At 34.8% G+C, this 18,930-nt stretch overlaps 1 protein-coding gene across 3 annotated transcripts in view; it reads right to left on the reverse strand.

Annotated features, from left to right (window-relative positions):
• Positions 1 to 18,930, reverse strand: part of Sptz (zinc finger FYVE-type containing 26 spastizin) — a 273,621-nt gene that overhangs the window by 225,328 nt on the left and 29,363 nt on the right. For all 3 annotated transcript variants that reach the window (XM_089246450.1, XM_089246451.1, XM_089246452.1), the window contains exons 4-6: positions 17,794 to 17,886; positions 9,826 to 10,455; positions 1,056 to 1,226 (exon numbers count right to left, since the gene is read on the reverse strand). In XM_089246450.1, the coding sequence (XP_089102576.1) occupies positions 1,056 to 1,226; positions 9,826 to 10,455; positions 17,794 to 17,886 (894 nt within the window). The remainder of the gene's footprint in view (positions 1 to 1,055; positions 1,227 to 9,825; positions 10,456 to 17,793; positions 17,887 to 18,930) is intronic.

Genomic DNA, 18,930 nt, shown 5'->3' on the forward strand with positions numbered 1-18,930 from the left:
ATAAACTTAAAATATTATAAGAACTCTTAAAAAAAGCTATTACATGCAAAAGAAGCATTGAATTTCCATGAGAAAATTCACTTTATAGGAACTTTTTCACTTTTTTCTTGTTTTATTTACTGGGGAGTATATAAAATAGCAATAAACTACAGTAGCCTTAGTTTGTCACTAAGCATTAATTTCAAGAAATAATATGATATTATATTAAAGAAGTGATAAAATCAAAACACACAACTAAGTATGAAAGACTGGATACCAAGTGGACACAGATGAAGTTCAGAAAGAAAATTCACATGCCTCTGTGAGGAATTGAACCACCAACCTCTTACAATCTGGGTGAGTGCTCTTACCATTAAGTTACAAAGGATAGAAATTTTCTTGCCTTGCAGTGTATAAGTGCACTAAATGGGACTGCGCATGGACAGCCACCTGATTCAGCTAGTAGCTCTTACCAACAATATAGCCCTCAGATGGCAACATATAGAGATACAATGTTGCTCTCTACTCTCATACAAAGTACAAAAGACTGTATGCCAAGCAGAGATGGATGAAGTTCTGAAAAAAAATGCACATGCCTCTGTGGGGAATCCAACTACACCAACCTCTCACAATCTGGATGAGTGGTGCTCTCTTCCCACACATACATATACATTTATTACTAAACATTGAACCAATAACTTTGGAATATGTTCCAGTTTGCACCCTTGCGGTTCCTTTCTCATGCCGCAGTTAAAAATCACCAGGCTAAACTAAAAAATATTATTTAAGAAAAAAAAAAGAGACAAATCTATACACATGAGAGACTTGCAGGAACTTAAATAACTTTATAAGCTATAGCTATAGGTTATTGTTATATATTGACTATATACTACAGCACAATAAAATTTTATAACAGTTGAATGATAACTATTGGGATTTTAATTTAGCTCCACTAACTATATCGAAACTGAAAAGTAAAAAAAATATTGTAAAAGAAAAAAGTTTGAATTAATGAAAAGTAAATTTTTGAATGAAAGTATACCTGTACACTCAAAAATAAACAATTAAAAACTCACTGGATGCCATTCTTTTATAGCTGTTGCCACATTGGTGAAAGATGTATCATCTGAGCAAATATTCCAAGAAAGTAAGAAAATAAGTGGTTTTAAGCGTTCAAATAGCATATGTTCAAGAATCGTCATGACTTCACTGTAATTTCCTGACAAAACTTGCTCTGTACTGCACACCTAGAAGTAAAAACATTCAACTTATAATCTGAACATTTTGTAGGTCTATAAGGGTGATCATGAAACCATAGGAAAAGCATCCTCAGAGTAAGTATTAATGGACACATGATGTATAAAAATGAATACCTTGGCTAGAATAAATGTTAGAAACAATGTCCCTTCTTTTCAATGCATTTGCATTAAGTTATATCTCCTCATGGAATAGCAAAGAAATCTTGTGTTTACAGTTTGTCTGATTCAAATTATACCAAACTCTGCACATTGTGAATACAGTTGTGCATGAAATAATAAAAATATATATCTAACAGATTTGTCAATGTGGAATGAATCCTTTTGCCTCTTATAGTGCTATTGGTTTGCGTAATTCACTGTCATCTACCGTGAATGTAATGAATTAATGACAAATTCTCAATTACTATGCTATAAATCATAAAAAAAAAATAGTGAAAAAGCTAAACAAACAGCTAAAAAATATCACTGACCACTAGCTTATACCCAGAAAAATGGTTTTGTGAAATTTTTTTTGAAAAATTGGGCCGCAGGAAAATGGTCTGGATGTGACACAATAAGATGCTGGAAGGTCGCTAAATTTATCCAGATCCAAGCAGAACTGCAATAAATTTAATAGCTGCTGAAAAGAGCATGGTAATATGTCAATATCTCTAAAGAGAATGATGATTATCAAGTTGGTTCAAAAATGCTAGGTTGGGTTCAAGTCTAGAAAGTTAAGGAATCAAAAAATTTTGCAAATGTTCTTTTTATAAGGAAATTATCATCAAAGTTCACGTTCTCCTAAAGTCATTCTTCCGTTTTTTCGAGGCTTGGTTCGTCCTGGACTGGAGTATGCTGTAAGGTTTTGGAGACCATACCTACAGAGGGACATAGACTTGGTTGAAGGGGTGCAGAGAAGAGCTCGTGTCCTTATTGGAACACAGGGATTGAGTTATGAAGAGAGACTTCATTTTTTGAATATGTTTACATTGGATGAACGCAGGGGTCGAGGAGATATGATCGAAGTGTTCAAAATTTTCAATGGGATGGATAGGAAGGACCATGAACTTTTAGTACACCGCCAATCAACTGCTTTTATAAGGGGACACCAGTATCGATTGGTGAGGGAGAATGCAAGGCTATGGTGTCGCAGGGAATTTTTCTCTAATAGGGTTGTTAATAAATGGAATAGCTTACCCCCGGAAGTAGTAAATTGTAACACAATTGACACGTTTAAAAAGAAGTACGATAAAGATGTTGGGGTAAATCGAGAAGCTATCCATTCTTAGAATAAGACAACCATAAGTATTCTTTATGGGCATTGTATAATATTTTATCATGTGTATATATTGTTTATAATTTGTGTTAATTGCATTTTTAATTGGGTTGCTGTATTTTTGAAATATATGACAACCATATTTTTATGGGCATCTTTTTATCAGCCACCTCGTTGGGCATTTTGTCTGTTGTGGCGTTGTATTTGTATTTGTATAATTTACAGACATTTCAGGACCACATGGTATACTATTCGGAAGATCCCATATGCTGTAGGAAAGACAATGAAGCCCATGATCTGCAAGGATGAATTCATAATTATAATAGTTGCAAGCATCTCCCAGAAGTATATTAATGAACCCAAGCAATGCCGCAATTACAATACCGCTATTACTTGCTTGTATTCTAGCAATATGGTTTTATTCTCAGAGATATTTTGCCAGATATAGCAGTAGGTACCCATTACACACAGCACAGAATGCGACTCACCCAAAGAGAGAACTCTTTGCTAATCAGAAGAGGACTAATTTCAATATAGTCTTGCAAATTGAAATCATTAGCACCCCACCAACTTTGTTACCATGGGTGCAGTGACTATCCATCTACTTTGATGCAACATACACAGTAAGGATTGATATGCTGACATTTTAGTTCATTTGGACAATGGATTGCTCATTCTCTAAGTAGATGTTATGCTCCACGTTAGGTTGAAAGAGGGTACCATATAATGTTGAAGATTACATTAAAAGATCATTAAAAATAAATATGAATGTACTTCTAATCAACAAAAGAATGAAAATAAAAGACACAAAAAAATTATGAAATTATGTTTTTATAAACATTGCAAAAATAACACTACGCTCATGGCATAGCAAAAAGAAAACTCTCTCACACATCACCCTTTTTTATGCATTACAAAAAAAAATAAATGGGTACTCACCACCTTGGCCATTTTCTCCTGTTTAAAGGGAGCTTCTTTTTTTAAAATTACATGACTTAAACCAAAAATGGGGGATGGTTCGCACAAACTAGCACTGTTTAGTGCTTTCAGAAAACAAGTAGAATCCCAAGTGGCTCTGGAATGAGTGTGTGCAACCTCCGGCTCATGCCCAAATTTTTACAAGTGTCTACCTGCTTTGTCTAAAAAAACTCTTTCGATTTGTCAAGAGAGGCACATGATAATAGATCACCAAAAAAGATAGTAGGCTCATTGAAATCAGAAATAAGAAAAAAAAATCTATGAGAATGTTATTGACTTGGCACATAGTTATGGCTGTTGGAGCATACACAAGTTCCCTGGCATCGTTTTTGTCAAAATATAAACTTCTTCAGCTTTTGACGGTAATTCCTCATATGGATGCATTTATGAACCAAGTCTTATTGACGCAGCAATTTCTGTCATGTGTATAGTGTCTGCCTCACAGGTGTTGTCACCTGTCAAGGTGACAAAGAATCTTGTTGTGTACCTGAGCAGGCTAGCATGTGTTAATAATCTACTGAGCTATGCTAAGGTAGGATTTGCTACAGGCAAGATTACCCATGAACAGATGATGTCACTCTCCGCTACCATAGGAAGGTTTTATGTAAGATTATACCCATACCAGATAGGCCAGTAGTGAAGCACCAGAAAGTTAGAACAAAACCAAAACCCAATTCAAGGTGTGAGGAATGGTGATGGTTGTGTGAATGGCACCTGGATAAGATAGTGTCACAAATGGTCCCCTTGAGGAACCAGGAAAAATCACATCACAATTGAGTCTGGCATCTGCACAGAGAGGCTATGCAGGTGTTGACTAGGAAATTACTCTTAGGCGTGTGTGTGTGTGTGGTTTTACTATGGGAACTAAGAGAAATAAATTAAAAAAAGGATTGCATGTGAGTACATCTCCTAGAATGAAACATGATCGGCCCATTTGGTTGCAAAAAAATAGACAATGACAAATCTGCTGTTGTCAGAAGTGAAATTGCTACTTCACCAAACACCAACTCTGGCCATATTGCTGTATTGCAATTTACTGCCATTAATGAGATGGGTTGGAAATGAAGGCACTGTCTACCAGTGGTCGCCTCAAGTTCGTTAGGGAAAATACCTTATCTATATCCTCACTCGGATTTGAACCCATGACCGTGACAGCAACCTTCACCCAGTGGTAGACAAGCATCTTACCACCACGCCACTCGGGCGCTATAGAAGTGGAGTTTCTGGCACTATGGTGCTAACCGAGAGCTGAATCAATGACTAGAGAAGGGCAGGCTGTCATCACAAAAACACAGAGACACAACTAACTGCATCTTCTGTAAAATAAAGCTGAGTGACAACTGAAGCTGTTAAGACTGGTGGTGTTCCAAAATGAATGCCTCTTCTCTGGAAAATGTGATGACCACTGAAAAGAAGACAATGGCAAAGTCTCATCCTAGGACATTAGATGAAGTGGTAAAAAGCACCAAAATGGCAATTTGGGGGGGGGGATCATTTCCTTCACACAAGCTAAATGAGGAAGACGTAGACCTCATTTAGAAAGAGATCCTTGAAACTATTCATATGATCCCTATGCAAGGTTACTTCCTAGAACTCAGAGTTTTGCCTTAGTTGGTGGAGTACTGATAGTCTAGTGCAATGATGCTGCAACTATGGAATGGATGAAACCACTTTTCATGGCAATGGGCAAATTTTGAATGGGAAAGCACTCAGATTAGTTGCAGAAGCCTATCAAGTTCTCTTTCAAAACAATGAATATGTATACACATAGCATATGCCTTTCTTGAAGCAGATCAACCATTACAACCTATAGTTGAAGTCTGAGGAGTGGAGGGCTCTACAGAAATCTCTGGAACTACAATCCATAAAATAGATCTTTGAGGTTGGATGAGAGACTGCAGAAGTTATCAAATGGGCCAACATTTGTGCATATACTGATGTAGATTGAAGGATCTTTAAGATTCTTAATGATCCCAGAGTGAATGAGAATACACACTAAGAACATCTGTGACCTCCTCACAAGCAAATAACTTGTACACTTCGAGTGAGAAAGCTAAAGTAAAGGAGAGCATATCAGAGCAATCTGAAACCTCCTCTCAAGTAATTAATTCTAATACTCCTCAAGTAAATGAATTATTTAGTATTATTCACATATGCTACTCAATCTAACAAATCTTCCATATATAGGGAATACATGGGCTCAGCCATGATTTAATATAATGTCAAACTCCTTAGAGCACCAAAATTCTGTGAAATAAATGATGTCCTTAAATTAGGGTTTGACTGTATTTAAAGGAGAGATGTTTGAGAAATGTACTTTGTAGTTTTAGTACATAAGGAATTATTACAAATAAATGAGGTGAGCATATGTTAATACATCAAAGTCTTTACAAGTGATTGAAATTCGATGTAAAACCATAAGTCGAAACTCAGTAATTAACCATAGATACGGTAAAAATTTTTGAAATTGCACATAATCTTGATTTTTATTAGTCTTTTTCTACTGCCATGCATAGTTAGATATCCAACTTCTCTCTCCATCATTGTTTAATGAGCTATTACAGTGGAACCTTCATAATGAACATTCCCTGTTATATATTAATGAGCATTCCCTGACGGATATGCCTATCCGTCATGATCTCTCCTCTCTGAACTTCTTTTTTGTGAGGCCCAAGTCATGAGCACATTGAGTATACCACTTCCACTGAAACTCTTGAGTACCTTGTTGTTAAAATTAGTGTCAAAAATAAATTTTACTACAGTGATTTAACCCCCCAAAGCTTTATATTTGACCAAATATTTTATAACAAAAAATGATTTTTTCGGTGTGCTTTATCACCCTTTAACGCTTGTTTTCAATCCACACTGTGCACATATAAATCTTTCACAAATTTCATATTTTTTATGATTTTACTCCAAACAGTTATCAACTTGGGTAAAAAAAAATTTTTCACAAATTCAACAAGATTATATATTATGAAGTTGATGCCACTCATGATGGTTTTAAAAATTGACTGATGTAAAGATGAATTCAGGAAAGAAAATTCAATTGCCTCTATGGGAAATCAAACAAACATTCTCTTGCATGCTGAGCAAGCGTGCTAGACCACTACGCGATAGAAGCAACAAACTTCTTTTCTTAGAGCTTGTATGCACTGAACGTGATCGTACAGACTTGACTCAGCTGATAGCTCACATACACTGACATTTGCCACCATATGGCGACTCATCTGAAGATGATGCCACTAATTTTCTTTTCTGAAGTCATCTTACAAATACAGGGCCATAACAGGCAAAATGCTCAACGAGGTAGCTGAGAAAAAGATGCCCATAAGAAATATAGATGTCATATACAGGTTATTTCAAAAAGAATCATCCCATTTAAAAAAATCATAACAATTCAGCTTTTAATCAGTTTTGATCGAACGATGTATAGGTAGAAAGAGGGAAATCTCTCGAGTTTCAAGCAGTTGCAGACAGGCAGCGCTAACGCTCTTCTTTCGGCCACCACTTTGGTGTTTGTCAAGATTGGCTTTTCCCACAGTTAGAAACCAATTCGGATGACTTCATTTTCCAACAGGACGGGACACCATCACACTGGAGCTTGGGCGTTTGAGAATTTTTGAACAATCACATTCCTAAACGATGGATTGGCCATCATACGGGACCTGACGATTCAATTAAAAATCACTGCCCTACAAGATTGCCAGACCTCAGAGTGAGCGATTTCTTCTTGTGGGGGGGGGGGTTTTATAAAATACTATGTTTATGTGTCTCCCCTTTCAGCTACATTAGCCAAACTGAAAATATGCATAACAGCAGCTGTGGAAGCAGTGGATGCAAACATGCTCGCAAAAGTTTGGGACGAATTTGACTACCGTACAGACATATGTCGTGAATCACAAGGTGAACATATTGAGCACCTTTAATTTGGTTTGACAAAAAAAGAAAAGTTATGATTGGCCATGTAATATAAAATTAATCTTAAGTGTCTATGTTCAATATTTTTTGTAACATACGCATTTCAAATTGGCCGATTCTTTTTGAAACACCATGTATTTCTAAAATACAGGAATGCAATTATAAAAACTATATATACATGATAAAATATTATACAATGCCCATCTTATTCTAAGTATGGATGGTTTCTTGATTTATCCCAAAATGTTTATCGTATTTCTTTTTTAAATGTGTCAACTGTGCCAGAATCTACTACTACTAAGGGCAAAAAAGCCATTCCCTCCATTAACAACCTTATCAGAGAAAAATTCTTTGCGACACCACAACCCATAATTGTCCCCCAAAAATCCACACTGGTGTTCCCCCATCAAAGCAGTCAATTGATGGCGTATTAATAATTCATGCTCCATCCTATTCATCTCTTTGAAAACCTTGCTTCACAACTCAAGCCACGTGAGCAAATCAGCCAGTTGTTAAAACTTTTGTATGAATAGCAGTTAGTAACATCATCTCCAGATAAGTTGCCCTCTGGGGGCAAATGACACTGTACATGAGCTATCAGTTGAGCCAAGTCTGAGCACAAATTGAGCTGCGTGCAGCGTTCGCGACACGAAGCAGGGCAGCACTCTGTGTTGCAGCCAACGGAAATCAGGAAGACAGCGCAAATTGAGACACGAGGTGACACTACGCTAAGCGCGTGTACGCGCGCACTCATTGGCGCTGCTGTTGAGCTGCCGATTTTCGTGTCCCGCACGCACGATTCTTCGTATTCGGTAGGGGTTTTTTAAAAATTAAACCGTCATTTTGATAGAGTTCATATTCTCTTATGAAAACTGTTGTTTAATATCAACGTTATTTACATGTGTAATCAATTATTTCTTTAATTAATTCCTGAATTATTTTCTTTCTTTCTGAGTTTTTATTAGATATTATTGTTCTTTCCAAGGTTTTCACTTTTCATTAGCTCTAAATTTTAATTCATTATGGAGTTATTTTTCGCAATTCATTTTGGGATTCATTAATTTCAGAATTCATTATGGGATTCATTTATTTCGAGATTTTCACTAATTTTTTGATTCCAAATTTAAAAAATTGTCATTAATTCTGAATTTTTATTAATTTTTATGCATCCATAATTTTAATTAATTTTCAGAGAAAAAATCTATTTTTGTTTTTTTAATAGCGTACGAAATATTTTCCATTAAATTTCTGAATTCGGCTTTAATTCTGAATATTCATTAATTATATTTTATCGTTCGATAGAGGAATAATTTTTCATTAAATTTGAAATTTAATTATTAATTTCACTAATTCTGGTGTTTCACTAATCTATTTTTCCATTAAATATGAATTCCCAGCAGTTTTGGAATTATTTATTAATTTTAAATTGTGATCAATCGTTTCATTTGTTTTAACTTTTCATAAGTTCCAAATTTTCATTCATTATGGGGTCAATTTCGGAAAAATTCTATTAATTTTGGAATATTCATTAATCCAACTTCTGTTAATTATATAATAACCTTTAATTAAGTTTATTGTATGATTCATTCTAAATTTCGAATTTTCTTAAATTTTATATAATTTCATTAATTTTCATAAACCCTTAGTTTTCATTAAAATTTTTATCGCTCCTAAATTTACCTTAATTTTTATCCATTTTCAATTTCGATTAATTAATGTAAAGTTTTCATTAATTTATGTACCTTTAGTTTTTTTAAGGAAAAATTCATCAGAAACATCTGAATTTTCAATAGTTTTTAATTATTCTCTAATTTTGATGAAGTCGTCAATCCTAATTTTTTATTATTTCTTCTGTTCACGTTTTTATATATGGTATTTTAATGTATATTTTTCAGCGCATTTTTCCGTATTTTATTTTTAATTAATGTTGTCTTCATTAATGTCAACTTTAATTACCAATAATCCAGGCTCTGGGAGCCTCCCAAATGACAAGGTTCCAGTCTCCCAAAATTGTTTCCTTTCTAAAACGCTCGTGCACTGGGAACGCGTTCCAATATGCGCATCCCCTCGCTACGCGTGGGGCGTGTTGACGTCATCGCACTCAGGTCCCGCCCACCCGCGAACGCTGCACGCGACTCAATTTGCGCTTAGCCTGACTGTCCATATATGATCTTATTCAGCTCATACAAGCTCTAAGGAAAAAAGTCTGCCGTTTCTAGGCATAGTTGTCTAGCGTGCTTGCTTGGCATGCGAAAGAATGTAGGTTTGATTCCCTATAGAGGCAGTTGAATTTTCTTTCCTGAATTCATCTTCACATCAGCCAGTTGTTAAAACCTTCATAAGATTATACATTATTCACTTTCCTAAGAAAACATATTCATGACTTAATCTGATTAGAGGAACAGTGAAAACGCAATTTTATAAAAGACTTACCAATATGTTCTCTAAGAAATGTGTGTTTGTTTTCACAGAAGACAACAGAACTTTTTTCAAATTTATGGTCTGATTTGTCCTACAATAATCTAAATATGATGACATGTTTGAGTTGTTTGTAAACCTGATCTTTTCATCTTCTTTGGCACAAAAATATTGCAAGAAGGATGGCTTAGGTCTCAATATCAATGCAGAATAAACCTGTTCAAAACTCAAGCAATCAGACTCGCATAAACACAATATTGATGTAAGTACAACATTCAAATCTGACTGCAAAATCTTGCTTTTGTAATTCACTAATACTTGTTCAGGTATCAAACTCATAAAACTGCATAATTTGTTAGAAAACTCATTCAGCTGTTGTCCATTTTGTTGAGCACATGATGTTTCTAAATTTTTAAGAATATGGGTCAAACAGTCAATATAAATGTCACAGATATTCACTGCAAGAGGAGAAGGATGATAGTGGGTATTTAGAAGGCACATTTCACCAAAAAATGATGATATCACAGCTGGATCTTTTAGAAGTAAGCCTCTAATAATTTTTGAAACCTCAGATGACAAACTAGTTTTTCCTTTCACAGAATCCACACATTTTTTTGTAGCCAATAAATGGGCATGAGATAACTCCTGAAAGAAATATAAAGTACAATATCAGCTATACAAGGTTTGTTCAAAAAGTATCCAACCATAATTTTATGTGTGTAAACCAATGAAACTAAGATGTGGTTTAGTGTATGTATGTAGCAATCTTAGTGCACATGTTAGAATTTTTTTCGGCCTGCAGAAGCTGCCAGTTGCTGGCACACCACAGATGAATAAGGACGTGTAAGTGAGCACCATTGCATTTTCGTTTTTGAAAAAATGGCAGGATGAACTTGAACAACGCTACTATATTAAATTTTATGTGAAACTTGGTGATTCAGGAGTGGAAGAATCTATAAGATTCAACAGACCTTTGGAGATGAAGAAATGGGCACTACACCAATAAAGGAATAATACAACCGCTTCAAAGATGGCGGAACATAGATGAAAAGTGAAGCACATTCTGATAGGCCCTCAGCATTCAGAAATGAGATCGTTGTAGACTAAGTGAGGACTCTGGTGATGCTGGATCATCAAATCACAATCAGAGAACTTGCAGACGAGGCAAGCATTAGCATTGGATCCATTTATTCCATTTTGACTGATGATTTGGTCTTTAGGAGATGCAATGTCAAAGTCATGAGCGTGCATTGCACGGCGACCATCACCAAGGGGAACCACCAAGAGGTTCTGCGTTGCGATTGGCATCTCCATCACGATGAAATAGCGTTGTGCAAGTTTTTCCTGAAATTTTGTCAAAAACAAAAATGTGACATTGCTCATTTACATTTCCTCGCTCATCAGCAGTCTGCAGGCAGGAAAAAATTCAAGCATGCACACTAGGATGGCCTACATACATGCATCAAACCACCCTTCCCTAGCTTCATTGGTTCAAGCACGAAAAATTATGATCGGATACTTTTTGAACAAACCATGTACATACCAGTGGCAGATCTAGAGCTCGCTGTTGGGAGGGGTGATTTTACAAATCATTAAAAATTATTCTCAGCATAGGGTGACCATATGTCCTACATTTTGGGTTTTACACGACAGTCTGTTTTTTTTTTTGGGGGTTTTTTTCTCCAGCCCGACATTTTTGAAAAATGTTCTAGTTTTACCCTTTTTTTAGTCAAAGTTTTCTTGAATTTGTTGTTTAATTTACTGTTGCAATATTATCACATAGAAGTTTAAAAAATATCATGCATTATTGCATTTCACTTGACTGACGGAGGGGATTTGGGTGATCACCCCCCCCCCATTGATCTGCCCCTGGTATATACATAGGCACACATGTACAGTCTGCAAAGACATTTATAAGCACACCTCAATTTTTTTAAATTTACTTTAAAATTGTTAAATTGTTGCTGCTAGGTGAGTAAAATACTATAGTAGTATGTTTCATTCTTTTCATGGACAATAGTGAAAACACTTGACATGTGGGAACTCAAAAAAGAACAGAATAGTTCATCTACCACATTAGCTGGCATGCCAGAGAACATCGAGGATTTTCCCTATATGTCGGGACATTCATGTCACAGATTCTGGGTAATTCTTAAATATCTCTATATTCTATGAATCAATTTTTTTTTTTTTTAAATAATGTGATCCTCATGTATTCCCAAGGGATCAGCATGATCCATCCAGGGAATTTGTTAGTGTTAGTAAACATCCATGCCCGGACCGGGATTCGAACCCAGACCTGCACAGTGAGAAGCTAGTTTCCTAACCACTAGACTGCCAGGCGGCTATTCATTTGGATGATTTGAGCCTTATATATTCTCTCTAGTTAAGGACCCTTCCTGTTTTACGAACTATGTTCAGATAATGAACAATTCATAGCTTACAGATTATCAGGCCAACATGGTTGAAAGTTTTTCTTTTCAGACATTTTGTTCACATGAGTGGTGAGAATTTCACAAAAAATAAGTTTCTGGCAGGAACAAAGCTTGTATTTACATTTGCTCCTTGCTTGAATTGAGAGAGTTGTTTGATTGGTTGATGTTGTTACCATGGGCTCTGGACAGAATATTGTTTTCATCTTATTTATCACTGGAGACCAGGGTTGGTAGGTTTTTGACGAATGACAGTTTTTGATGGTTTAAACCGCTGTTTGAAGTGTTGTCAAAAAATTTCAAAAATCTCAAATATTGCATTCCAATATAAAAATTCCTATTTAAAATACTAAATACAGTGAAACCTTGATATAGCCATACTCTGCGGACCAAGAAAAATTATCATTGCACTTAGAGGCAGCAGTGTAACAGAATATAGATATTTCCAAACAAGGCTTGAAAATAATATTGTTTTAGAGGGATTTATCGTTATATCAAGTATAGTTGTAGCAAAGTTTCACTGCACGTTACTTGCATGTAATGTCTAGAATGAGGTTAAACCTGTAATAAATTAATTAAATAATCAATTTATTATATAGTAATGTAGCTTAACATGATATTCAAATAATTTTCTACTCTAGAATTTTTTATAATTCTAGAATTCTCTAGAAATTTTAATAAGCAATTTAAGCAATATAAATTTATAAATACTTTAAAAAATAATTTTAATTTTAATAATTTAAGCAATATAATTATTGTTATAATTGTCTATGGTACATTTTTCTAACAAATAAGTGCCTGAAAAAATTTTTCATGCATATACAATGTTGAATTTTTGTTACATTGCTAAATAACCTAGAAAACTCTAGATACTTGAAACAATGCTCTCACTGGGCATAACAATACCATATATCTTTCCACCAAACATAAAATTGAAGGACTGATTTGACTGAAAAACTATTTGACTCAAACTTGGACAACAGAAAAAATGAGCTGATGCTTGTCAGTGCTGATTAGGTATGAAGCTGAAGAAATTCCTTTCCCTCCCACACCATTTCTTATTCATAGTGAAACAGTAACAATGCCCAATCCTATGATTTAGTAGAAGGGAACTGTTTTTCAATTAATGCTGTATCTTAACTTGCAAAACTAGCGATGCTTTAACTAAAGAATTGTGCCAGCTAACCTTCAATCAAAAGAGTATTTTAAAATTTTGTATTTGTACTAAGAAATCTTACGGGTGTGAATAAATGAGTAAAATCAGTTATATATTGCTTTTATTGGAAACTATGTGGTAACTCAGTTTTACTACAGAATAGATTCTTGCGCAGACTGTGAAATTTAAAGTATGAAAATTAATATTATGCACTTAATAATTGTAGCAAATAAATATTTTGAACCGTAAAACATAGTATATTATGCATAAAAAATGGCAAAGCTACCAACTTGGGAGAATGAGAATTAGGAAGGTTTATGTGCTTATCCAAATTCACTTACAAAAATAAAGTGGAATTTTTAAAAAACATGGTAGGGGATTTTTCATTATCAAAGTAAAATTGTAGGGATTTTTTTACTTTGTAAAAAAGCCAATTATTTTACTTGCCATTGCCGATTAGCGCCAAGTCACCAATCATTGCCAACCAGTAGGTTAAATTACCTATCATTACTACTCTCAAATCAAATCTCTCAGACCAAAAAATGCCATGAAATGAGACATACCATGGACATACAATGGAACACGTGGTCAGGACCAGCAACTGGTCAGACCAAGGCCCTGGTGCCCCAGGCAATGGACTAGAGGAGATGCCAAATTCACCATTTGACAGCTACTTCTACATTATGGGGGGGGGGGGGGGTGCATGCATGCTTCAGCTGACAAAGTATCTGTTTGCGGCCCTGCATATTGTTAAAGCAAATACAAGTCATCTCTTCAATTTCCGATGCCAAAAAGGCAAATTGATGCTGATTGTTTGGCGAATTTTGTCCCACAAAATTATATATTTGTTGTGACCCAATAGTGGCAATTTACATTATGCTGGTGAGGTTATTTTGGGGATTAAAAATGAAAGCAACAGTTTTTTTTCATGGGTGAATACTTTAGGAATAATTTTTTCCTCAAAAGTAGGGATTTTTTGAAATCAGACAAAAAAATTCAGGAGATATAACATTTTTTCAATAGTCTGGGAGATGGAGTAGAAATTTGGGAGTATCCCAGAAAATCTAGAAGACTTGGCAACTATGAAATGGTATCGTTTTTCAACATATCTGAAATAACAAGAAAATGATTTGAATACTTTTTGACAGTTTTTGATGGTTTAAACTGTCAAAAACCAACCAAACCCTGCTGGAGATCAAACAATGTTAATTCTCATTATATCTTACTGCTATTGAAACAGTTTTTGTCTTTGTATTTTTATCACTTCTGTGAAAATAAATATGTGGGTAATATTTGATGTCATTGGATTGCCACTTGGGCATTGGCAAAAATGATATGATCCTTGGTCAAGACATGCTCAGCTACAGTTGATTTGTCAACTTGGCCTCAGTCAAAAAAATTTTTATGCTCACATCAATGAATATACAGTGTGGATCATGCTTATAACATTTTTCAAAAAATCATCATGGAAAATGGTGTAAGCAGGAAAACGCTTTAAAGGGGAAATCTTGATGAGTATTAGTGATAGTTGGAACCACAAAAATAAGCCGTATTAAACAGGAAAATGTTCTAAATAGGAACGTTATACGTGGGAGATCCACTGCGATTCCGAAAACGACTGTCACTCATGCAAATGAAACGTCGAAAAACATTTGCTCAATAACCCCCGAAAGCTACGAATTATTTCTTAAATGAAGATCGGGAAAAAGCATTGTTAGTTTCATTATATTCAAATAGTTTTAGCTTTATGTTTGTTTCTGCTAAATAAAGTAGATGCCACTTACTGGAATCACAGATGTTATCATTCAGGTATTGTTATCACTTTCACAAGTTGTGGATTGGACTTGTATCATAACAAGGGGAAAAATTTGTTTATTTTCAGAAAATAAGAATATTCTCCTGAATGTAAAATTTGGAGAATAATTAAGAATACAGTACACTCAACTTGTGCAATTTTCAGTGATAAATTAACATTTCTAAAATTCAAGCATAATTATGGGATTATTGTTGTGATATCAGAGATTATTAGGTGATAACAAAGTAAGAATTGTTTTATTTGATCAGAACATAATGTATAATTAAACTACCCTGATATTTTTGAGAGGCTACAGTATAAAGAGTGCCCTCTGTAAGCAGGGCCATAACCAGGTATTTTGCCTCCCTTTAAAATTTGATAATTTTGTAGCAGTGCTCTTTGTTCCCACCTAAAACTGCTGCCCTAAATTTTGCAACCTGGGGCAGTTCTCTCCTGCCTCCCTCTAGTTCTGGCCCTGTCTGTAAGTGCTAATGCAGCCTTTATCTCATCAACCATCTGTCGTAAAAGTATGATTCAAATTTTAAAAATGCTCAAAAGGCATTCAAAAATTACTCTGTACCAGTTTTGAGAGGGAAAATACAGTGTGTCACCAAATTAAAAATTCAATATTTTTATAATGTCCCCTTGTCCTTTTAATTCCAACTAGAAATTTGTTGTCCTCTATCTCCTGAGGTTAACAGAAAAAATTCTGTGTTTCTAAGAGCAATATTCGCTCATGTATCTGAATTAAAAAATTGGAGAAAAGTTATGAAAGAACAGGAGAAACTAATGGACAACACTCTTTTTCCTCATTTATGCTATCTTTTCTCAAATTTTTAAATTCAAATGTCTAATCGAATATTGCACTTAGAAACTTGGAGTTTTCTTTGTTGGCTTCAGGAGAGACAGTACAACTACTTTCTAATTAGAAGTTAGAGAACAAGGGGATCATACAAAAATTTATATTTTTAATTTTGTTACAAACTATATTTTCACTCTCAAAACTGGTGCAGGGTAATTTTTGAAAACGTTTTGAGCATTTTTTAAATTGGAACCATACCTCTATGACAGATGGTTGATGAGATAATAGCTGGGTTAGCACTTACAGGACACCCTGTATAAAGATGGAACTTTGCCGTTTATTTAAAAAATCAATTCTAAGACTTATATGGTATCTGCTATTTCATGCCAGAAGTCCAGCGTTATTGCCAGTTTAAAAAAAAAGTTTAATTTGATGCTCACTGATGACAATGGATGTGGTCACTGCAACTAAATTTTCAACACATGGAAAAATTTGTCTTCTCATCCCCAAACGCAAGCAAATTATTCATTTGGATGGACCAAGGTGTTATCAAAATGTTCAGAGCATTTAACATGTGACTTTCATTTGCACTTATTTAAGGTCAGTGCTTTTCAACAGTATTTACGTCAGCCTGTGAGTACCTTGTTAGTGGTCCGTGTGGGATAACTTTCATTTACTATTATTGCATGGAGGATACATTTAGTGCTGTGAAATTGTAATTTATTACATCAATTTTTTTTAATGATAATTTATAAAAAAAATACAATTTGGATTTTATGGCGGCCAGCGTGGAAATTGATTTTTGCTACAGGGGATCCATAGTGCTTTGACCTTCACTAAAGGGGGTCCATGACATCCAAAAGGTTGGGAAACATTGTTTTAGGCAATGCAGCCTTTTTAAGGGCCAGATTGCAGTCATGAGGCAAGTTAAATTTTATTCAGTCATAGGAAAGTACCATAGTAAGAAGGAAAAAGACATGGTTTTTGCTAAATTTTGGTCCCAATTTGCCAATATTTATACGTATATGTATGCAAAATCGTACCTGACTTGAACGAATTTGACTTACGCTGTTATTGTCTGTCCCACTTATCGTCTAATATCCTATTCTCATAAAGTGGACAGAAATCATTTTCTGTAATTTCTTTCATCTTTTCATGCCAGATTTGGAGCTCCTACAAGAGGGGGCAGAAATCATTTCCCCTAACTTTTTTCGCCCTTTCTACCTGGGACTTGGTGCCCCTCCTACACACACACACATACACACAGCGGGCACAAATGATTTTTCCTAATTTTTTTCCACCCTTTCACTTCGGATTTGACGCCCTTCTAGAGCACACCTAGTCAGGGTGGATCTAGAGCTCGATCTAAAAAATTGATTAGAATCTTTCATCACATGATCATGCTTGTCAAGCTGACCAGAAAAATTTTAATTTCATCATTCCCCCCCCCCCCCCCATGTTTCTCATAAATTTTGTGATTTGAAGACTATCTACTTGCAGTTTTAAGTTTGTGAGGGGAACTCCTTCATTCTACAATTTTTGAAATTTAAAACTCGCTTTAAATTTCCAAAATTGTAGAATGAGTATAGATGCAAGTAATATTCCAATATTTTTCTTTAAACATCTGCATGATTCAATGAGACGCAAGCAGTCAGAACTTTAGAAATTCCCTAGTGATTCCAGATGTTACTTGACCCATATATGAACCCTACATAAAACACGCATGCACATTTTCTTGGATCCAATAAGCTCATTATTTTTAAACTTTCAGAAAGAAAAAAAAGAAACATTTAATTACCCAGATGTGTTTCTGTTGACATTTATTAAATAAGTCTTCCACCATAATATTGCACTCAGCTGTTCTGGCTATGCCAAGTATGTCGTCACAATTCTAAAGGGAGATTTATAGACAAAATTATTATACAAGGTATAGAAAGATGGATATGATGTGGAAATAAATTTTTTTTATAATCCAAAAGGTATAAAAACAGGAAATGGGGGAAAAAACAAATTACACTGCATTTTTAACAACATATTTTCAAGAACTTGTTAATAATATTAGAGAAAAAAAATGTATCCTCATACAATCATGATTACACAAAGTTATCATTGTAATTAGATAATAAAGATAATAGAGGCCACTCTGGAAGTATTTAGCAGCAAATTAGTTCAACATTTTAGTTATGGTTAAAAATCATTTTTTTCAAAATATTTCCCTCCAGCACAAATATATTTTTGCATTCTTTCAAATCACAAGGTGAAAGAATTTCGCAACTCCTAAACTGATATTAATCTATTGAGCACTCTTTTTGCATCAACAAATCACTTATCATAAAAGTCTCTTTTGATTTGAGGGAATAAAAATAAAGTCACAGGGCCAAGTTTGGACTTGTGTGATTGAGACAACAAATGCATAATTTTTTTTCTTTCTGAAGCCTGGATGCTGGCACTTATAAGCCATTAGCTGTAATCAAAGGCAAACTCTCTGAGGGAGATTTTAACTCAGGGTGCACCATAACTAGGGTTACCAGATGATGTATATTAATGTGTTATTTCAAGTGTTCTACATTTTAGAAAATTCACCCTTTTGTCCTCCTTTTCAGGTTTCCATAATTATTATTTTTCTTTTGTCTGAGGAAAATTTTTTTCCTACTCTAAAGCATATATCTCTTCATTGCATTGAGTTGATGGCTGTCTTCATGGGGAGAACGACGCGAGTAATTCGAAACTTGCGAGCACGGGGCAAGGGGAGCCACCACTATAAATCTTTGCCAACTTTTCCGACACAACTCTGCTTCTTTTGAGGTAACGGAAGTAAGGTGCTTTGCATCAGTCCGGTCTGTGAGCGGTTCTATCTATCTTTTCATTGACACGAGTGTTTGTGTGTGCGGTTTTTTCACACATTGTTTACACGCTTTCACCAATCACCATCGAA

This window comes from Pholcus phalangioides, unplaced genomic scaffold, assembly GCF_987345545.1.
Source record: "Pholcus phalangioides strain wild (caught in Gottingen) unplaced genomic scaffold, Ppha-v1.0 ptg000017l_1, whole genome shotgun sequence".
NCBI lineage: Eukaryota > Metazoa > Arthropoda > Arachnida > Araneae > Pholcidae > Pholcus > Pholcus phalangioides.